The following is a 24,012-nucleotide window of genomic DNA, read 5'->3' as shown; positions in this document are numbered from 1 at the left end:
AGCAACAGTGGCACTGTTGTATGCAGATGTGAGCTTGACAGGTCCATCTCTTGATATGTCTGCTTTTAGATGGTGAAGTCACTGCATGGTTCCTTGATTTTGGTGGCCATCCTTTCAATCTCTGATCTCTTCCAGTTGATAATCCCAAAGTGATGCACGTGGACTGGAAGGTTTAGACTGTTGATGTCTGAGATCTTCTTCTTCGAGTGGATCTCAGGGCAGACGTAGCTGTTGATAGGATTTCTGTTGATATTTTCATCTTTGTGTGCAGAATATCATCGCTTTCATCAGCTTGCTGGTACTCATAGGTGTCTTCCTGGTGGAGGCTCTGAAACCCCATCTTGTTGTTCAGCTGGATGCTTTTGCTTTTGACAAGTTAGCCAGCCTTCAAGACAGTGGTGGCCCACTTGCCCAAGCTAAACTTAATTTTTGATGCCATCACTAAACACTTTAATGTTTATCGGGTCTTCTTCTTCTTATCATCTACTGTATGTTGTCCTGCCTACTATACTAAAATATCTATCTATCTATCTATCTATCTATCTATCTATCTATCTATCTATCTATCTATCTATCTATCTATCTATCTATCTATCTATCTATCTATCTATCTATCTATCTATCTGTGTTTGGATGTAGCCAACAATTTTAGAGTCTTTATTTAATCCTGCCTACTATGCTATGCTGCAATTGATTGGCTTGTCATCCAGGATTGGATCTCATCTTGTCCCTGATAGGCCCTACCTACTTGTGATTCTAAATAACAGAGAAGAGGGTTCAAGGAATGGATGAATGGGTGTATCACTATCTCATTATGTTCACCCCTCCGTCAATCCGTCCTTCCAGTTCCTGATCCTGCTATGTCCAATTCAGAGTCACAGAGGCCTGAAGTCTATGCCAGCAGCAATGGCCTCCTCTTTTATTATAGCTAATTTCATTTTTGCTGTTCCATTTCTCACATATTATACTTCTCACTAGTGTGATTGTCTCAAGTACATATCAAGTCGCTTTTGTTCCTTTCAGATTATTGTGAGAATTGATCATTTTTGTCTTGACGCTCCTATAAATAGAGAAGACGCTGCACTTATTGTTATAATGGCTCCTTTTATTGGCTTTCATTGCTATGAATTGTTTTGAACAGCTTTAATTGAGGAGACAGGAATCAGACATGTAGTTGTTTATGTGTGTGTGTGTGTGTCAGCCTACAGTGTAGTGACTGGGGGCTCGATCGAGGGATAGATTATATTATTAGAGCATGGCCTTATCCACTATGGTAAGGTACTATATAGAAAGTAAATCAAAATAAGAAATAAGTGCCAGCAGACAGTTGTACAGAATGGCGTGGTTGGTAGGATTAGCCTGGCGGAGGTGCCATTCTATAAACACAATACGGAGCCACTGAGCCACTTCCTTCCTCTGCGACTCTTTTACACCTAGCCGGCTGTTCTTTAACACTCAGGACCGTGTTTACTTGTCTCTTTAAAAAGCCATCCTTATTTCCGCGGCGTCATGCTCCCTCTGTTAAACTATTCAACACTATTATTACCTGCTGAGCAGGAGAAAAAAAAAAAACGCTATTTTCTACCTGCCATTCTGCGCCAACGTCCGCTCAGCTTCTGTTTTGGCCTTTCAGCCCGACGCGTTGTGTTCTGTGTGCTGAATCTGAAGTGACACTACTGGGGGTAGCATTATCTGAAGTGTTCTCTATTTTATTTACTTCAATTGAGCTATTTCCTCTTCGGCATACCTTTTATTTATTTTTTTTTTTCTCCTTTAGACTAAAGATGAAATTGCCCTCCCCTGTTATCAGCGCTCACAAGAGACGAGCCGAGCCATTTACTCCGCCGTCTTTTCTGAGGCACAAATCTTTACCTTGCACTTGGAAAGCATGGCATGGAGAGGCACGGGGATGATCCGGGATGGTTTAGCTACTCCAGCCCATTTTAGTGCAATCATTTCAGATTATATATAAAAATTAAAAGCTTATATGAAAATTAAAAAGGCTGCAATGATGTACTGTGGAAGACTAAGCAGTCGTACAGAGTTAACATTTCAGGTGGCGTCCCAGAGCAGCCCGAACGTCCACATCTTTGATCCTCTTCTGCCCAGACACCACACAGTTAGGATCCTTGTGTCTGATCCTGTCAGATTTTAGATGCCTGCACTCGGCCTTGTCCTTGTCATAGGAAACAGAGCTACACCTTCTTTGACAGTATGAGGTGTGACCCTGACCACTGAAGAGCAACGCCAGTGAAGCCACAACAGTTCTGTCTATCCATCTGTTATACAGTGACTTGCAAAGCTACGAGTCTCTCTCTTTATATAGTGCCTTTCTGTCTATCTTTTATATAGCACATTTCAAATCTATCTATCTATCTATCTATCTATCTATCTATCTATCTATCTATCTATCTATCTATCTATCTATCTATCTATCTATCTATCTATCTATCTATCTATCTATCTATCTATCTATCTATCTATCTGTTATCCTGCCTACTATACTACAATATCTACCTATCTATCTATCTATCTATCTATCTATCCATCTATCTATCCATCTATCTATCTATCTATCTATCTATCTATCTATCTATCTATCTATCTATCTATCTATCTATCTATCTATCTATCTATCTATCTATCTATCCTGCCTACTATACTACAATATCTATCTATCTATTTTTCTATCTGTTATCCTGCCTACTATACTACAATATCTATCTATCTATCTATCTATCTATCTATCTATCTATCTATCTATCTATCTATCTATCTATCTATCTATCTATCCTGCTTACTATACTAAAATATCTATCTATTTTTCTATCTGTTATCCTGCCTACTATACTACAATAATCTATCTATCTATCTATCTATCTATCTATCTATCTATCTATCTATCTATCTATCTATCTATCTATCTATCTATCTATCCCTCTCTTTTATGAGAGTCTTTCCATCTATTTATCTGTTATATAGTGCCTTTCATATCCATCTCTCTATGTTATTAGGGCCTTTCCATCTAGCTTATCTGTCTGTTATAAAGTGTCTTTTCTATGTATGTCTATCTGATGCATAGTGACTTTCACATCTATCTCTTTATATAGTGCCTTTCTATCAGTTAGAGAGTCTATTTTTATCTACTGCCTTTCATATCTCTCTGTCTATTATATATAGTCTTTTCTATGTATGTATCTGTTATATAGTGCCTTTCATATCTCTGTCTCTTTATATAGTGCCTTTCTGTCTATCTGTTATAGTGTCTTTTCTATCTGTTATATAGTGCCTTTCATATCTCTAAATGTTATCTTAAGTCTTTTCTATGTATGTATCTATTACATAGTGACTTTCACATCTAGATAGATAGATAGATAGATAGATAGATAGATAGATAGATAGATAGATAGATAGATAGATAGATAGATAGATAGATAGATAGATAGATAGATAGATAGATACTTTATTAATCCCAAGGGGAAATTCACAAATATCACAAATAAATAGTGCAATAAATAAATTCACATAAATATTGCCTTATATTGTGCCTTTTTATCAGAGCGTCTTTATATCTGTTTTATAGCCTTTCATTAGTCTATCTGCTATATAGTGACTTTCATATCTATGTCTCTCTTTATATAATGCCCTCCTATCGATCTGTTACAGAGTGTCTTTTCTATCGGTTATATAGTGCCTTTCACATCTCTCTATTTGATATATAAAATCATTTCTGTGTATTTGTCTGTTACAGAGCGACTTGCACAAATATCTCTTTATATAGTGCCTTTCTATCAATTAGTCTTTAATTTCTATTTATCTGTTGTATAGTGCCTTTCATAACTATCTATTATTTAATGTCTTTTCTATCTTTGTATCTGTTTTATAGTGGCTCGCATATCTCTCGCTCTCTTTATGTAGTGCCTTTCATATCTCTCTTTCACTTTTTTCAAAAGGGCATTTTCATCTATCTCTATTTACATTTATGATTCAATTTCATTCTGAACAATGCTATTACACTTGTTATAACAGTCAGTAAGCTTTTACTGCTTGTGCCCCCTAATCTTCTGTAGCTGACTCATCCCTCAATGACAGCCTTTCAGCTTGTGGAGTAGATGAAGCTGATGTCGTGTTACACGACTTGTAGTCCATTTTTGGACCATATTTTGTACAGGAAAGAATAAACCGATAGGTGTCCGCAGAAGGACATGAACCGACCCCAGGGGTTTATCCCCTAATGGGATGCGATGTGTCAAAGTTACCCCTTTTCAAAAAAGCTCAAAGAAGATGGGGAGAGGCATGTGGAGTGTTGTTTTATGTTATTTTGAGGTTGCCGATCACAAATACAACCCTATTTTTGATATTTCATTCTTTACTGGTGGTCCTAGACCTCTAAGAGCCACTTCTTAATGTCTTTGAGATTCAGTCCCTCATGACCGTCAGATTGGGGGTCACTGACGGTCATAGCGGTGGAATATCAAATGCTTACTCTGCCTGTGGTAATCCATTACGAGACACTCCACAAACCCTATGCTCTCTTTCCCACTGAATATGACGTCGAGTCACGGCATGACCCAACAGCTGGCAACCCGGTTTACATTGTTTCGACTGTGTTTTTGAACGCGGGGTGATATTGAGGTATCCCAAGCGTCATCCCCTGGCGTGAAACTCAACTTCGCTCAGTCAGAACTTATTAGTTAGTCCCTGGAGCAATGGACCATTTCAAGAGTAAACATTCTGAGTGCTCAACATTCACAGATTTTGCTCATGCATCATTGTCCCGATGCTTGCTGGGATAGCACCCAGCTTTCTCACAACCCTACTCAGGGTGAGGTGGTTTGGAAAAGAATGGATGGATGGATGGATGGATGGATGGATGGATGGATGGATGGATGGATGGATGGATGGATGGATGGATGGATGGGTAATTTTCATGAAGGATGGATTCATCCACCCCATGACTAACAAAAGCAGTGTCTGCTGCCTCAGACGCGGTAACTTTTTGATTATCCGTTACAATTCACTCCATTAGGAGAACATATTCCGAAGTTCTCAAATACTGAAGGCCAACTAGGTCTTGAGTTATCGTCAAGAGGCGTCTTGCCTCGACTGATGTGGTATATGAAGGGGAATGGTCCTGAAACACATTATCCAAAAGAATGAATCTCTGAAAGCATAATGGTATTTGGTGTCCATTTGGTGTCAGGTTCACCTAGACCTGAAACCAGAAGCACAACAGAAATGCTAGAACTTTATGCTTAACATAATTCAATACACAGGTTTCAGCTAATCTTTGGTTTTTTTACAAAATAATCAGGGCAGAATACCCATTTTCAGGATCCAAATAAAATCTAAAGAACCCCCCAAATCACAGTAAGATGGAGCACATCAGAATACTGACGCGATGTTGAATAGACATTTATCCAGAACAACCGTTTTCCTTCATTTCTTGAGGCTCGACTCGTTGACTCGTTGGTTTTCTCTGTCTGAGCACTGAGTGTGCACGGGTTGTCAGCTCTCGCCCACACGGGGGTCCGACTCAATGGCACGTGGGTTCGATTTTGTCTTGGATAGCCACCGAGTGCTATGACAGAGGCGCTGTCACGTGCCACGACATGCTAACATTACGTAAGTGAAGGCCGTGGCTGAACGTCATGGAGTGTAACGTGGGATGCCAACAGTGGTTGATGTTAATTTTGACCATCTCATGTACATTTTTTTGAACGTTCAATTGGTGTCCAGATTGTTCAGTGAAGCCTCCGTTGAATTTCTGAAGGTTAGCCGGCAGTCCTGTCGAGCACCAGAGCGCGGACAGCTTGGCTCTTTTAAAAGAAGACTTTCTTTGCGCTTCCTCCCTTTTCCTCACACAAGCACGTTTCCTTGACATGAGGGCCCAGTGAGGCCGACTTCTTCTCTCCGTGTGATCCAGTCAGTTATCTGCTAATCCAAACCTTTCAAGAAAAGTCAGTCAGAAACAGTTAGAAGGCACATCTGATTGCCAGCGCCACCATAGCTGACTCGCTTCGAGCCTCACTAACAGAATCCAATAAGCGAAAAGGTCCTCCTTTGATTCTGTATCTGTGTTACTGCGGCGCATATGAGGCCAATGCTAAAGGGCACGAAGAGAATTAAAGAACAGATTTCTCCTCCTAAGGGAAGAAGCCAGGCTTCCTGGGTTGCCTGAATGCTGAACACAGCCCCCAAGCAGCTGCCGCATTTGGCAGATAAAAAAAATGGCCTGCTTCTTGATTAAAGCCGCCGAAAAAGAAAACAATGAAGCCGCATCGTTTTCACGACTCTCTGCTTTGAAATTCTCTGTTTCTGTATGCGCCATTAGAACGGGGACTTGGATTCTTTTCCTCGTCTTTGCTGCAACTTTCCCTTTCTGGCTACCTGGAGGGAAAGATTTGCTTAATCAGATTTGAAAGTCTGAAGTTTAGCGTCTTTTATCTTCAACCTAATTTGATCTTTATGATGGTCACGTCTCCATCTCACATCTCTAGCTGAGAAAACAACCACACGGGTTCTCGTCGTTGCTTAGATATCATTTGATCCTCTAAGCACAGTGGGATCTACAAATGTCCTTGCGTGAAGTTCTCAGCCTGACAGACCTCAGAGGCCTGCAGTTATGCCAGCTAGAAATGTGATTGCGAAGTACCAGTTATCATCACGGAACAAAATCCAGCGTCGTCGTAATAAGGAGTGTAGCACTACACGGTCGAAACAGGCCAATTCTGTAAGCCCTTTGGTGTTACACGTGTATCGAGTTCCGAGGAGCCCGACTTGCATGAGAACCCCCTACCCTTGGTAAGAGATTAATTCTAACAGGTTCGGAAACGGACAGAACCTTAGCTCTACTTTGATCCCCTGTGATGGAGGTGTCCTTTATAAACAGAAAAAATGACCACCAGACTAAAGTAAAGCAACTAAACAAACAGAGAATACATGATGAAAAACCCCAAACATAACTACGGTATATAATCGTGTTTAAGTAGAATGATTTTACCGTATAATTTCCGGTATTTTATAATGTCGGCCGTACAAGTCGAATGCAGAAACCTCACGCTATTGGTCCAAGAGATTACGATATGCTAGCGCCCACCTGAGAGAATCACCACGGAGCACACGGCCTTTTTGTTTCTACGTATTGTGCCTACGTGACCACACAGTAATACCGAACTATTCCGAAGCGACATTTGCATTGTTTTGTGTTTTTTGTATCTCACATCCTCGTACACCTTTATCGTAAGAGCATCCCTTTGCATTCAATTTGAAGAAAATATGAAGCTGGTTTTACATTAAGAGTAATTGAAGTGCTGAACGAAATTGGTAACTGCGCCGCAGCAACAAAATTCGATGTGTCTGAGAAACTGGTGCGAGATTAGAGGAAACAAAAAAATTAAGTGTCGCATTTTTGACCGGGCATATAAGTCAGGGTGTGATTTTATGATCGATTTTTCGGGTTTCAAGACCTGACTTATATGTGAGTATATACAGTATAGACATATTCCCCAATCAAAAATCACAAATACTGATTTGTAGGACCATACCCGTGAATCACCCCCTTTATAATGAACTGTGCAGAAAAAACGTCAAAGCAGGGAAGGAAAAGAGACAAATAAATATGCCTACTTACAGACACCACAAGAATATAAATGGCACATACAGTCAGTCAGTCATCTTCCAACCCACTATATCCTAACTACAGGGTCATGGGGGTCTGCTGGAACCAATCCCAGCCAGCAAAAGGTGCAAGGCAGGAACAAACCACGGGCAGGGTGCCAGCCCACCACAGGGCACACACACACCAAGCACACACTAGGGACAATTTTAGGATCACCAATGCACCTAACCTGCATGTCTTTGGACTGTGGGAGGAAACCCACACAGACATGGGGAGAATATGCAAACTCCATGCAGGGAGGACCCAGGAAGCGAACCTGGGTCTCCTAACTGCGAGGCAGCAGCGCTACCACTGTGCCACCGTGCTGCCCTGGCACATACATATATATATTGTAGCAGTAGAGGCTTTGTCCACCTCTCGGACCCTCAGGTACCACTCCAGACACTGGATAAAAGTCCAAGACTTCTTTATTTTCTTGCACAGTGCACAAAGCACCCTCCACTCCACACTATTCATATAACAAATAAACTCTCTCACAAACCAATCCTCCTCGCCCAGACACTTTGCCCTCCTACCTCCCAGCTCAGCTCAATGTCTGGGCTTACCCATGAGTCCTTTATACCCCCTGACCCGGAAGTGGTTCCTGCCCAACAGTCCACAGTTCCTCATTCCTTCCCGGTCAGGGTAAACAGTCCTTTTCTTCACCCTGGGAGCACGTCGTTTCTTCCCGTCACGTGACCATGACGTACTCCCAGGTTATAGGGCACATACGAGCCCCCCTACAGCGACGCCTGGTGGCCCCCAAGGTATCCAGCAGGGCTGTGTGTAGAAACTACATAGTCCATGAGGCCCTGCTGGACCTCGGGGCACGTCCATGCTGTCCGGAGAGCTCCTCCTGGCAGCCTGGGGGTGAGGGCCGGAGTAAGAAGCCGGCAATCCTCCACAATATATATATATATATTGTGGACACCAACAGGCTGACACAGAACGTCTTCAATCACACACGTTTATTTACAACCCGCACCCCCAAAGACAACATATAGTGCACAATCACCAAAACACAGTCTCTTAGGACTCCTCTCTGCTTCTTCAGCCGCCTCCAACTCCTCACTGGCAAGTTCCGTCCCACTACCACCCAACTCCGGCTCCCCAAATGGAGTGAGGCAGTCCCTTTTATTCAGTCCCCGGATGTGTCGCAGGTGGCCCCTGATTAACATCTGGCAGCACACCCAAGTGTGTCGGAAGTGCTGCATACCCCAGATCAGGGGCTATCCAGGCGCCCCCTGGCGGTGGCCCACGGTGTAGCATAGGGTTGGATCCCCCACCTTTGTGGCCCCCTGTACAACCCAGGGGTGCTGCCCCCTTGTGGCCCAGGGAAAATACTGCCCTTCTTCCGGTAGCCTACTCGTGTAGTTCCGGCATCCCGGTGGGGCAAGGTCCCTGGACATCTGTCACAATATATTTATTTATTCATTTATTTATTTATTTATACTAGCTGTGTAGTCCCGTGCTGTAAAAAGCCCAGGGTCTTAGAAGCTATTGAAAATGTCAAAATAAAATCTAAATGTAAAGATGTCAGGTAATTGAAAGGACCTCCTCTGGGCGTCTCTCTCCTAGGAGGATTCATTTTGCAGACGCGCTCGCCTCGCTTGTTCCATTCGCAGCTGGAGGAAAAGTAAAAGGGATACCCGTTTTGCAGATGTTAGCAGTTAAGCGACTTTGTCTTTCTTCTGAGGTTTCGTTTTGCTGATGTGTTTGCCTGGTTTGTGTTATTAGCAGCTAAGCGAGTTTTCTGTTTCGTCAGAGGTGGAGCCTTTCCCACGACTCTCATTTCCGGTCTGGACAGACACACACACTTCCACACGTAGACATTTATATGTAAGATATATAGACTAGCCATCCCGCGCGGCTCCACCCACGTAGTAGGGAAACAGGACAAACTTTAAAAATCAATTAAAATAAAGGTAGCACTAGCTAAGCGGAGGCAAGGTACACTCTAAAACGCAGATGTAGACTGATTCGAACAGACCCTGGCGCGTGAGTGAGGAAGGCCCTGCCCGGCTCCCTACTCATGATGTCACGCTTCTCCTTCCCCTTGGCCCACAGCTTCTTGTCTCGGATTAGTGCAAATATATCCATCCTGCAACCAAACTATGATTCTTAGCGTGATGAGAGAAGTCGCAAAATCAACCGGAATGTTCAAGCAAATTCTAGAAAAAAACCCGATCTAAATCCGTTAAGTAGTTCTCTCATTCGCTAGCTAAGTGGGGGTAAGTTATGCCCCGAGGCTGGCGCGTGAGTGAGGAGGGCTCCGCCCCGCCTGCTGCCTATCTCTCAGAATCGGTACCGCAAGCAAACTATGATTCTTAGCGCGATGAGAGAGGTTGCAAAATCAACCAGAATGTTTAAGCAAATTCTAGAAACAAATCCGTTAAGCAGTTCTCTTGTGAAAAGCAGACAGACATACAGACAGACAGACATTGATTTTATATTTATATTCTCGTCATTGATGATGGAACTGCTGACGGTAGTGGCACAATGAATTCTGAGGTGTGTAGAAACATCTGATCTGCTTAAGTTCCAGTAAATGCCTCCAAACTCATTGGACGGAGCTTCACCCCACAACAACATAATGATCTAAACACACCGCTAAGACAAGACAGGAGTCTATCAAAGCTAAAAAAAAATAGAAAATTCTTGAATGGCCAAGCCAGTCCAATTGAGCAGGCCTTCCATATGCTGAAGAGAAAACTGAAGGGGACAAGCCCCCCAAAAACAAACAGGAGCTGAAGGTGGCAGCATTAGAGGCCTGACAGAGCAAAGACCCTCAGCACTTGCTGGAGTCTATGAATCACACACTTCAGGCAGTCATTCATTCAAGAGATATGCGACAAAGTCCTAAATATGATGGCTTCAATAGACCTGCGATTGCTGTGTGACAAACATTATGGTGCCCTGAAATGGGGGAGGCAATGTAGAAAAAGTGTAGTGTGACCAAATTGTATGCAAATTCCCTTAAATGAGCGTCTGCAGTGTGCACTTTAATCACAATGTCTGATTTGCTTGATTTGTAATTTTTAAATCTTGGTGCAGAGGGGTAAAATCAAAGAAAAAATGGATCTTTGTCCCAAACATTATAGAGGATGCTGTATGTATGTGTATATTTATTGTCATACATTCCCAGCAGAAACGTTTCCCACAGTGCACAGCGTTTCCTATTGTTCGATCAGGCCTGTGACTTACAATATTCATACCTCATGCACACGTCTGCTGTATCTAGATGCTCATTGTCCGGTCCTGCAGGTACAGTGAAAGTGGTGATTGTGCCAAATTGTAACATGTGTGATTACCCTAACTCTAACCCTAACCCATACACTCGAGTACAAACTACAGGCAACTGGAGGAAAGATCATCACCAGCCGAAGCCTCCCTGTCGGATCTCCTCGTTTCATCTCTTTCCTTTCTGCCTCCTAGCTTAGAGGCAGTAAGACTGTCAAAAGTAGACTCCTCTTATTTTTCTGATGAAGTCAGCCTGCCATGAGTCAGCTCAAGCCTTTTACTATCTCTCTCTCTCTCTCTCTCTGTTTCTTGGTTTGGGCCTCAAGGAAACAAATTTCTCCTTCACCATTGGCTGAGGTCCGTTGCCTGCTTGCATTTAATTGGCTCACATATTCAGGGGTGAACAGTCCATCTGTGCAAACAAAACAGATTTTTCGATTAGGAAGAGCGTTGTTCCTGAAGATCTGAATATTGACGAAACGTTGAGAACATTTGTAAATCCCTACTGACTCCACCCCCCCCCCCCCCTCACCTCATCCCCCTCCACCCCCTCTCACCACCGCTTGCTTCTTCTGTCCCCAGAATGCTATCTCATGTTTGTGAACACCGTCCAAGAAGAGACAGATGCTCCAATGTCTCTCCAGGGACACGTGTTCACCTAGCCAAAGAGCAAATGTGAAAAAGAAAAGAAGCCGAGGACATGACAGATGAATGTCATTAACTCGTTGAAGTGACATAAACACCACAGCAGGCTCAGAAATGGATGGAAATTGCTTAATGCGGAATATAAATGAAGAAAAAGATAAACCCACTATGAAGAGAAACAAAAATGGCCTCCAGATACCCTGTCCAGTCAGTACCAATATGTGGATTTTGGGCGTTAAATGACCCCAACGTACCTTAAAAAGCAGGGAATTGTAAAGAGGGGAGTTTATTGTCATAAGCTTGCCCATTAAAGAGAGGATACTAACAGTCAGCGGACCACTGAAGGATTTCCACCATCAAGTTATATACCATCTTTATGATTCAAAGCCCAAAGGGGGAAGAAAACCATCAAAATCCCTGCTCTCGCAAAGGAAACTTTTATTGATAACAGCAGATTTAGTTAAGAGAGTAATTACACCGTTATAAAGTGTGTGGTGAGATGTAGACCTGGATTTAAGAGAAAGGGAGTTGAAGAACACAAGATGAAAGAAACCGCAGATTAAATATACTCAGTGGTCAAGCAAGGGTTAAACGTTCCACAAAAAGGAAGTCAGAACAATTGTGTAAAGCAAGAACACTAAATTAAAATCGAGGCTGAAACAAATATATCAAAAAGGTCCTAAGCCAGACTTTCTAGAATATTACAACTTTTTGGAAGAGAACTGGTCACTCCACCCAACAAAGCATGCCAATCCTACCCATCCAGTTTCCCCAGTATAACAACAAGTTGAGTTTTGAAGGTACCTAAACCCTTACTTTATTAGTCTTAAAATCCTGCTATCAAAGATTTCTTATAAATTTAAGATTTAGAGTAAGGAGATTAGGAGCTGTGCACCACCATCTTATATAGGTGGAGCATGATGAAACCTTTATGAGATGATGGATCAACTAGAGGTGCCCTGGAAACTGGCAAGCCTTGTCCATATTAGGCTGGCCAATTCAACATGTATGGTGAAGGTGCAGAATGACATGTCAAGAGAGTTCCAGGTGAATCATGGACTACTGGAGGGAGACTTTGTCCCGTTCAACCTGATGTCCGAGAGAGACATGAGGAGCATCGTCATCAACAGAGGTGGCACACTGTTCAACTACATCCTGCACTATACGACATATGTGGATGACTTGAACTCACTCGGAATGCTGGATAAACATTCATTTGTTTGTGTTCCAACTTTTAAAACTGTATACGTGAACCACCAGATCATATCCTGATCTCAATGAGCAATATGGAAAGGCACACCATGAATAAAACACAGTGCCTTCAGAAAGCATTCAGACCCTTTCACTGTTCACACATTTTACTATGGTGATTCTTGTGCTAAAATTATTTTAATTCGCTTTTTTCCCCACTTCAAGCATCACTAGATACCCCAGAACGACCAAGTCAAAACACGATTTTACAAATTTTTTGCTAATGTATTAAACATAAAAACTTGACACAGGTTTTTATACCCTTTCTCAGCACTTCATTGAATCTCCTCTGGCAGCGATTCCAACTTGAAGTGTTCCTGGGTTTGATAGGTCAAGTTTCACCTGCTTGTTTATGAAGATTTTCTGCCATTCTTCTCTGCAGACCCTCTCTCAAGCTCTGTCAGGCTGGATGGAGACCTTTGGTAGACAGTTATTTTCAGGTCTCTCCAGGGATGATCACTTTGGGTTCAAGTCTAGGCTCTGGCCAGGCCACTCAAGACCATTCCTAGCATTGACCCAAAGTCTCTCCTGTGTTGTCTTTGGTTGTCCTGTTGGATGGTAAACCTTCAGCCCAGTCAGAAGTCCAGAGTTCTCTGGAGCAGGCTTTCATTAACTCTGTTTAGATTTCTAGCTGTCTATTCTTTCAGTCCCTGCTGCTGAAAAACAGCCCCACAGCATTTTGCCACCACCACCACCATGATTCAACCTTGCTGTGGTATTGTCCAGGTTATGAGCAGTGCATGCTTTCCTCCAGACGTGATACTTAGAATTGAGGCTGAAGAGTTCAATCTTGGTTTTATCAAACCAGAGAATCTTGTTTCCAACTGTCTGAGAGTCCTTTAGATGCCTTTTTGCAAACTCCAAGTGGACTTTCATTTGTTATTATGATTAGTAGAGTGTCGCAGTGATGGCTGTCCTTCTGGAAGTTTCTCCCGTCTTCACCCAGGTTTCCTGGAGCTCAACCAGATTGACCACAGGGGTCATGATCACTTTTCTTACCAAGGACCTACTTCCCTTCAAGTGCTCAGTTTGGTCAAGTGGCCAGGTCTAGTAAGTGAAGTGGCTCTTCCAGATTCTTTCCATTTAAGAATTATGGAGGCCACTGTGCTCTTGGGAAACTTTGATACTGCAGACATTTTTTGTAGCCTTACGAAAATCTGTACCTCGACACAATCCTGTCTCTAAGCTCAGCTGGCAATTTCTTCAACCTCATTGACTTGACTTTTGCTCAACTGTGCGACATTCTACAGACAGGTGTGTGCCTTTTCTAATCATATCCACAGGTGGACTCCAATGGTGATCAATAGAATTGGATGCAACCCCTAATTTCAAGTGTCATAACAAAGGACCCGAATACTTGCCCCAATGTGAGATTTGCATTTCTTAATTTGAATAAATTTGCACTCAGAAGAACACTGCATCCACGAAGACCAAAAACAATGGGCTACCAGACAAATGTAAAGCCTGGATTTACCAGTATTGCATTTTACCCAGAATTCTGTGGCCTTTGCTTGTGTGTGAATTCCCACTGCCCACTACTGAGGACTTTGCGAGAAGGATCAGTCCTGATGCTGCCACACAGAGAGTCCTACGACCCAAAAGTCTCCCAGGCCAGCATTGAAGTGAGGATTGGGAGGATATGTAGGGCACAGGATCAGGTAGAGCCATGGCTACGTCACAGGGTGCTAGTGGGGTCAGCAGGCCAAGCATGGTTAGGCGGCATTCCAATACCCTTCTATGAGAAATCCCAGAGCAAATATAAGTGACAACTGGTTTAAAAGAGGGTGAGAGTTAGAGTTGAACAATCAATGAATCAGATGACGGGTATATGGCACCACAGTGCATGGACATGAAGGGAACAGGCAACAAACCGGAAAGTCTCCTGGTCTGAGTTGTGGCAGACAGAATCTTACCACATTAAGATTCTCATTCAGTTTGTGTCTTATATTCCATAAAGCTCACCCAACCTCATTTATGAGGGTTAAGGTTGACTCACCGGCGTGCCCCTAGTGCCTTTGGAGAGGAACTCTTAAGCATATCCTCAGCTGTTGCCCTAAAGCTCTAGGGTGAAGGATGCTATTGCTGGTGCAACAATCAGGTGCTGAATGTACTTGGTGAGGCCATCTGTAGTGCAATAGCCCAGATTAAGTGCCAAGTACTTGCAACATGCAATCACCTTCATCAAAGCAGTAGAGAAACTCAAGCCTGAATAAATATCAACAGTAAGGCTATCTGGCAGATGAAGGTGGACCTGGAAAAACAGCTTCACTTCCCGGAGAAGGTCATAGAGACCACTCTGGGTCCTCCCTGGCCATCTGCCAAATTATGGTCCCGAAACCCAGGCAGGTGGTCACACTGGAGTTCACGGGTCCTTGGCAGGAATGGATGGAGGAAGCCAGTGAGAGAAGGAAAGCCAAGTTTACAGACTTGGTGAAGGAGTGGGATAGACAGGGGCGGCATGCGCAACATGTGCCCTTTAATAAAATATACAATAGACAGGTTTGGGGATGACCACCCCATAATACTTGAAAAAGAATCAGTCAGAATGTAAAAACGTCTTCACAAACATGAGTTCACGACAGAACTCAGTAACATGATGACACAGGGTTATCAATATGGTGGAAGACAGGAAAAGGTGAAGTCAGGGAACTGATGTGGCAGGTAGATGGATTATGGGTACTTGGAAATGAAATCATCATCATATTGTGCTGGGAAGTGACGTCATCAGTGGGTGGACCGGAAGTGATGTCACTGAGGGGGCACAGTGTTCAGCTGGACTGCAGAGGGACAGAAGGAGAAAGATGATCAGATGACAGTGCCAACCCCTGGCTCGCCTTAAAAACTGCACTATTTGAGCCTGTAAATTGTCTCCCATGCGCACGTGCGTGACAGTCCATAGAAGTGGGCAGCAGAGGCTTCTGCAAAGCCTTCAGCCTCCTTGGCATTATGGGTGCAAACAGAGGAAGAGCCTTCGGGCAAACAACAGGGGGAGCAAAGAAAGCCTCCATTTTTGGGGGGCCTTCAGAAATCAGTGGGACGATTTGTGGTCACATGCTGCTCGGACACAGACTGAGTCACGTGGATGAGGGTGTCTGATGCTGAAAGATGTGAAACACCTGGGGACCCCAGGTAGTAGCACCAGTGATGTATGTTAGAAATGAAAATAAAGTCCTGTTTTTGCGTTGTCATTCTGGGGTACTGAGTGTCACTTGTTTAGGTAAAAAAAAAATGAATTTCAGCACAAGGCTCCAACATAACCAAATGTGAAGAAAGCAAAGGGGTCTCAACTTCTGAAGGCACTATATTAAATTAGAAGTATGGGAGCGGGACTGCGCTTCAGGATGAAAGGACAAAGTGATGGGAAATGAAGTGTCCGATCTCGGTCAGACAGCACCAGACTCCCCACCTTAACCTTAGCCTTAAGCTTGCTTGGGGGCTCGAGTCCCCTGAGGCTTAACTGGCCGGCCATATACAGTATGTATGTATTTATATATTTTTTTAATGACTGAAAATGCCCTGCGGTCTCCCTGGGCTAACGCTGTAGGTGTTGCAGCTGCTCGCTCTCTGACCTACTTTATACACTGAAGGCCGTTACTTCATAATCGGCCTAGATGGCGTCCCAGTGGCTCTTTGGATGCTCCCTCAGTGGTCTCCAGATCACAAGTGACGCTATCCTGTGTCCGCACACCGTGGAAACCTTCCATTTTTTTGGAGCATCTTGTAGTTTCGGAATCGAGGATGGACTTGGGCGAGTGGGGACACCACAAGATTAAGGTGCCAAACGTGCAGAGTGCATACGACAACACCAACAACAACGGCGCCCATTCTGCAGTGCAATAACGCACTCACAAAAAGAATCCATAAAATAGTGCAGAGGATAAAAAAATTCATCAAAACCGAAAAAGAAATCAAATCCAACAAATAGTTAAACCCAGGAATACAAGTAGAATCGTCCTTTTCCCGTTGTCTGTATCCCTAACCCCTTTCCCTCGTTGGGTTTTGTTCAGCAGGTGAGACACACTAATGGCTCATTTAGTCTACCGTCGACCGCGTCCTGGCACTGAGGGTTCTCATGGAGTGCAAACACGAATATCGGCTAGAGTTTCTTTGCAGTCTGTCGATTTTTGTAAAGCGTCTGACTCAGTTGATCGAGCTGCCCTGTGGGACACCCTAAGGGTTCGCGGGATCCCCTCGAGGTTGCTGGATATCATGGCCGGCCTGGACACTGGTACTGTGAGTGCTGTGCAGAGTGGAGGCAGGACCTCTGCGTTTTTCCCAGTTGATTCTGGTGTTCTGTCAGGGGTGTGTTCTGCTCCTACTCTGTTCAATGCTTGCATGGACAGGGTGTTGGGCAAGGTTGTGGTGTCCAGCGGCTGTGGGGCATCTGTTGGTGAAGAAAGATTCACAGATCTTGACTTTGCTGACGATGCTGTGATCTTCGCGGAGTCAATGGAGGCTCTGATCGAGGAGTGAGGAGTCTGAGTGTCTGGGCTTTTGAGGGTCCTGATAAAAACCAAAGATCCAGCCCGTTAATGACCTCTTGGGCACGACCATCAATAGTGTGTCTGTCTGCGGAGAGAGTGTCGACCTCGTCGAGAGGTTTACTGACCTCAGCAGTGACATTCATGTGTCTGGTGACTCTTCCTATGAAGTCAGCAGACGGATTGAGAGAGCATGGGGGGTCATGAGGTCACTGGAAAGGGGTGTGTGGCGCTCCTGATATCTCAGCAAAAGAACGAAGGTCCAAGTCTTTAGAGTCCTGGTGCTTCCTGTCTTTCTACATGGTTGTGAGACATGGACGCTATCCACAGACCTGAACTCCTTTGGTACTGTGTCTCTCTGGAAAATCCTTGGGTACCGTTGGTTTGACTTTGTGTTGGAGATCCGAATGAGTCACATTACCTGCATTATGAGGGAGCATCAGTTATGGCACTACGGCCATGTGGTGCGTTTACCCCGAGGGTGATCCAGCTCGTAAGATCCTCATTGCTGGGGACCCGAGAGGCTGGACCAGACTAAGGGGTCGCCCACATAGATAGAGGGTCATTTCCGGATGGTGTCTGCCTGGAGGGTTGCCAACCAGGATCCCGAGCTGTTTCGTCATGTAGTGGGTGTGGCACCGTGCTTTACCAGTGCATGCTCCCCAACTTGACTTGACTTGTCGAGTCTGCAACGTGTGCCACCGAAAGGAGTTTAAACTTGTACGTCGTTCCACGCTGCAGACACACACCTGAACGCCAGTCGGCGGTGTTGTTAGAACGCAAGAAAAGCAAATGATTCATTCAAATACAGGGAGTTGTCACCCTCTACGATCACCGCTTCCTCTTGCCACACATATTCTTCCAAAGGTCGAACGGATTTGTCCCTCGCGATTTTCCACTTTTTTTTCGTACGCCCGTCGACTCCCAAACTGATGTTGGTTGATATATCGCTCCATGAGTTGGCCCACCATCTTGTTGTCTTTGTAGCGTTGTGAGGAGGTACCACATAAATGTCTATATCTTCTAACGTTTTTCGACGAGTCTTTTCCTCGATCTGCTCCATGTTTACTTCAGAATAGCGGAAGATGAACGGAAACGCGTTTCAGGAAGTACGTACTTACTAAACTGACCAATGAGAGGCGTGCGTAGATGTGACTTTGTAGGAGGTGCACGTCAGGCTATAGGAGTTTCGGCGAGCTATACATTAACTTTACCTACACAGGAATGAGTAATCGGCCTATTCCCCCATCGAGTGCTCTGGGCCACACAGACACCAACACTCACGAAAGGGGTTATATTATTTTTAAAAAAGCAAACCTGCCCCTCGCTATTCTGTCCCGGACCCCTGACATGCTGTGCCATGCCTCCTTTAACTCTTTTCATTTCTTTCCTCCTCCACAGGTGCTGTCCGCGCTTCCAGCATTTTCCCAATCCTCAGCGTCATCCTGCTCTTCATGGGTGGGCTGTGCATCGCTGCCAGTGAGTTCTACAAGACGCGACACAACATTATTCTCAGCGCTGGAATCTTCTTCGTTTCTGCAGGTACGTTCGATTTCCTTTCCACTTTTTTAACATTTTATTGCTTCCTCTTCTCCTCTGACACGACGTTATAAAAATGACAGCACATCCCAAAACCCTGCACGAGAAGGGTCTTCAAAAAAATCTTTCGGTGCAGTTTAGATCCATTCCAAATGGTGTCCTGCGATGACTTCTTTCACCCGAGGTGACAAGGTCAGAATTGTGGTGTAGCTGCCAACATCGGGCTCCAGTCTGGTGCCACCCAAGACAAGCCTGATGCAGGCTGATCAGATTTCAGCACAGCTCTCCCCACAGGCGGCCGTCTCAAACATTTCTGAGAACTGGTGAGGCCATTTTAGTAAACTCCAAGCTGAAACTGGAGACGTTTCGGTTTTCACTTTGGCTGAGTGACTTCATGGGAGCTCGCAGAGTCAGAAACCAATAATGCTTAATGAAAGTCCTGAGAAGACCTCTGGAATATAATCATGTGAAAAGATATGTACACCCCATGAAAAGTGTTGTTCTTTTAGCATATTTGAATGTTATTAGTGACACAAACAATAAATTGTCATGGATCCATTTATAAAAGATAAACAAGAGCAAAAACCTTAAATTCCAGATTATATATTTTGAAATAACAAATAATAGTCATTTAGGCACAAAGCAATCAATTCAATGACCCGAGTCTATATCAGCTGTATTGTTTAAAACATAGCCCCCTTACTTATGACAAGGCTCTGTTTACTGTTGCCACTTACAAATGTTTGTGATGCGCCATCTGTTGGAATGACATATGCAAGGCATTTCATTTACTACATGCATTACAAAATACATTCCAACAGACGGTGCAACTGCAAACGTTAATGCTAAGGTCTATGTTGATTACTTATATTTTGAACCGTCATCAACCAAGAGGGATGCAAGAGTCCAAATGAAATGTTGGTGTCCCAATCTGGGCACCCCATTTACTGAAATAATAAGATAAATAAAATAGAAGGCGCATGATGGCGTTATATTGAGCAGAAAGTGCGGTCAGCCATCAGGAGTGAGGTAAATATGCTCAAAAGAATGGTTAGGCTTCAGAGTCAGAGCTCTGCCTTGTAAGCTCCGCCTCCGCTTGCATGCCAGAAGGGGCGGGGTCACTGGGCATCTCCTCGCAGCTATGGGTGGAAAAAGAGACAAGACATGGAGGAGAGCTCAAAAATGTCACCAAGTCAATGACAGTGCAAAACACCTACAAGAAGTCATTTCTGCTAAAGTGGACAATGCCAGCTTCTGAAGCCAAGGGTGGACTTACATTTCCCTAAGCTTCACAGATTTGGTCATTTCAAGGCACCTTCCTTACCTCCAGTCCACTTTTTGACAAAATCCAATGGTAGATACACTACCCCCCGTCCCACCCCCATACCCCCCCCCCACACGCCCACAACCACCAACTACTACTAATTGTGAAAACATAATTTGTATTCTGAAAACTTTCCATCCTTGAAATCAAATCTCAGTGCTCCTGCTATGGCTGTCCTTGGTATCCATGTGTGTCTTAAACTGTCTTGCCCAGACCTTCCTCTCTCAGTCACACTTGACTGAGTAACTGAAGCATAACTGACCAATCAGATCAAAGCCAAACTGACCAAACAGATTGCTCAGAGGGACACATACAGTAGTGTTTTATTAGATAGATAGATAGATAGATAGATAGATAGATAGATAGATAGATAGATAGATAGATAGATAGATAGATAGATAGATAGATAGATAGATAGATAGATAGATAGATAGTGACTTTAGTGTAGTAGGCAGGATAGATAGATAGATAGATAGATAGATAGATAGATAGATAGATAGATAGATAGATAGATAGATAGATAGATAGATAGATAGATAGATAGATAGATAGTGACTTTAGTGTAGTAGGCAGGATAGATAGATAGATAGATAGATAGATAGATAGATAGATAGATAGATAGATAGATAGATAGATAGATAGATAGATAGATAGTGACTTTAGTGTAGTAGGCAGGATAGATAGATAGATAGATAGATAGATAGATAGATAGATAGATAGATAGATAGATAGATAGATAGATAGATAGATAGATAGATAGATAGATAGTGACTTTAGTGTAGTAGGCAGGATAGATAGATAGATAGATAGATAGATAGATAGATAGATAGATAGATAGATAGATAGATAGATAGATAGATAGATAGATAGATAGTGACTTTAGTGTAGTAGGCAGGATAGATAGATAGATAGATAGATAGATAGATAGATAGATAGATAGATAGATAGATAGATAGATAGATAGATAGATAGATAGATAGATAGATAGATAGAAATGAATTTTAGTATAGTAGGCAGGATAACATAGATAGATAGATAGATAGATAGATAGATAGATAGATAGATAGATAGATAGATAGATAGCAATTTTGGTATAATAGGCAGGATAATACAGCTAGAAAGATATTAACTTAAGGATAGACAGATTTTTTTTTATTAGATACACTTTGCTAATTCCCGAGGGGAAATTGTCATTTTGCATGACCTTTGGGGGATCACAGCACAGGGTCAGCCATTGTACAGCAGCAGAAAGTTATTTTCAGGTTTAGGGCTTACTAAATTAGCCCTAGTGTGTGTGTGAATGTTCACCCTATGGTGGACTGGCACCCTGTCCAGAGTTTGTTCCTGCCTTGTGCCTTATCTTTTCCCAGATAGGCTCCAGCTTCCTAATAGCACTGCTCAAGATAAATCAGTTTTGGAAGATGAATGGACTAAATGCATTTCTGCTGAGGTTAGGTATAAAATAAATAGCTTCAAAAAAGTTTGACTTTGCTGAGATAAAAAGATAGCACTTAAACTGCAGATCATGTACATCAGACAGGATCAACATTCTCCCGATGGAAAAGCTGCAGGCCCCTGTGACTTAACAGGAGCAGCCTTTTGGTTAGAATATGAAAACTGGCAGATTTATCAAAAGTAACTCACAGAACTCCGCACGATGCCCGAACCTGATTCCCAGCAGTAAAAGCTGCAGACTTTATATGTCTGACAGGAAAAACTTTCACCACGAGTGGGCTGCGTGGCCCCCATAAGGTAGTAAAATTGTCAGGGTCTGTTTTAAGAGTGGCTAAGCTGCAGATCTCTGTGGTGTGACCAAATCAGACACCTACAGCATATGATAAATTACAGGATCGGACTTCAGTGGTAAAGCTACAGGTCACAGTTCTGACAGCATCAGGCATTAATCAGGCATTAAACCTGTAGAATCAGGCTCCCTGTTATTTAAGTGAAAAACGTTCAAAGTCATGCAGGATTTGCTTTCAATGTGGCAAATTTCCAAACCTTCAGAACATGACAGGAGCGTACACCTAGTTAAAACCCCAATCGGCAGATGTCTGACAGAATCATCTTTCAATACAGCAAAGCTGCAGACCTCTGCAATATGACAAAATCATTCCGCCAGTTATCAAACATGTAGACATGTGAAGAATTATGGGTTTAGCTTTCACCACGATAAAGGTGCAGTCGTTTGCACGCTGACATAATCAAGCTAGTAATGGCATAGACATGTGACGTTTGACGGGATCCGTTTTCACAGTGGAAAAGCTGCAGGCGTCTGAGTTCTGATAGAATCGGCTACTCCAATATTACAGCTTTCAAGAGATGGAGGCTTGCAGGATCAGCTCAACGGTTAATAATAAAAGATGCAAATATGAGTTGAAGGACAGCAGTACATTTGGAGGAGTCAACCTGCAGATCTTTGTGATCTCTGGGCTCCCAGTTAGTGGTGAGGCAGACGTTTCGGGGATCGGCTTTCAGTACTGGGGGAGGTGCTGATGACCCATCAGCTGGAGAAGAGGGCTTGAGAATTTTATGCCTTTTTTTTCAGTGTGGTAAAGTTGCAGTGTTCTGGAATGTCTAAGGAGTTAAACAAGCTGCAAACCTCGCAATCTGACAGAATCGGGTGCTGATATTTTAAAGGAATAGGCCAAGCAAAAGTTAAATTCTTATGTGATGTACCCTAAGTGGATTGTAGTGACAGCCGAGAAAAGGTTTAACTCTTTTACTCTCAAAAAGAAATAAATCAGAAAGGTAACTGTTTGAGAACAAGGTGATAAACAACATAGATTAACAACATTTAGATTTTTTTTTGAACAGGCAACTGCTACGTTTGGCAAAAACAAAGCATACAGCAGAATTCACAGAGACGTTGGAAAAGCCTTTGACTCAGTTGTGTCACCATCCAGTAACTAGCAGCTGTAGGCCTACAAAACTGGAGCTCAAGATGGTTAACCGGTAGGAGACAAAGAGTTCAGATCAGAGGAGAATGGAGTGAGGTCATCACTGGAGTCCCTTAGGAGTCTGTTACTTTTTCTGATTTATAATAATGGCTTTGATTCTGTATCTCTCACCCCTTTATCTCATTGGGTTTGTTCAGTGGGTGCGAAACACTAAAGGCTCATTTTTACGTCTGTGTCAAGTCTCTGACGTATGCCATCAACAGGAGTTTAAATTTGTACGTTTACACGTACACCTGAATGCTAGTTGACGGTTTTGGTAGCACGCAAGAGAAGCAAATCTTCTGCTTTCGGCTGCTCTCGTTAGGGGTCGCCACAGCGGATCATCTTCTTCCATATCTTTCTTTCCTCATCATCTTGTTCTGTTACACCCATCACCTGCATGTCCTCTCTCACCACATCCATAAACCTTCTCTTAGGCCTTCCTCTTTTCCTCTTCCCTGGCAGCTCTATCCTTAGTGCCCTTCTCTCATTATACCCAGCATCTCTCGTCTGCACATGTCCAAACCAACGCACTCTCGCCTCTCTGACTTTGTCTCCCAACCGTCTAACCTGAGCTGACCCTCTAATGTCCTCATTTCTAATCCTATCCATCCTCGTCACACCTGATGCAAATCTCAACATCTTTAACTCTGCTACCTCCAGCTCTGTCTCCTGCTTTCTGGTCAGTACCACCGTCTCCAATCCATATAACATAGCTGGTCTCACTACCATCCTGTAGACCTTCCCTTTCAACTCTACACAAGTAAAGCGAATGATCCATTCAAATATAGGCAGTTGTTAGCCCCCAGGATCACCGCTTCTTCTTGCCACACATATTCTTCCATAGGCGAACAGATTTGTCCCTCATGATTTTCCACTTTATCATTCATCCGTCAACTCCCAAGCCAAGAGTGTTGGTCGATGTAATGCTCC

General features: G+C 43.3%; 1 protein-coding gene across 1 annotated transcript in view; it reads left to right on the top strand.

Annotated features, from left to right (window-relative positions):
- cacng2a (calcium channel, voltage-dependent, gamma subunit 2a) overlaps positions 1-24,012 on the top strand; it is a 280,842-nt gene that overhangs the window by 237,193 nt on the left and 19,637 nt on the right. The window contains exon 3 of the mRNA XM_051934466.1: positions 18,679-18,819. Within this exon, the coding sequence (XP_051790426.1) occupies positions 18,679-18,819 (141 nt within the window). The remainder of the gene's footprint in view (positions 1-18,678; positions 18,820-24,012) is intronic.

Source organism: Erpetoichthys calabaricus, chromosome 12 (assembly GCF_900747795.2).
Source record: "Erpetoichthys calabaricus chromosome 12, fErpCal1.3, whole genome shotgun sequence".
In the NCBI taxonomy this organism is placed as follows: Eukaryota; Metazoa; Chordata; class Cladistia; order Polypteriformes; family Polypteridae; genus Erpetoichthys; species Erpetoichthys calabaricus.
This window is presented reverse-complemented; position numbering and strand designations above follow the sequence as displayed.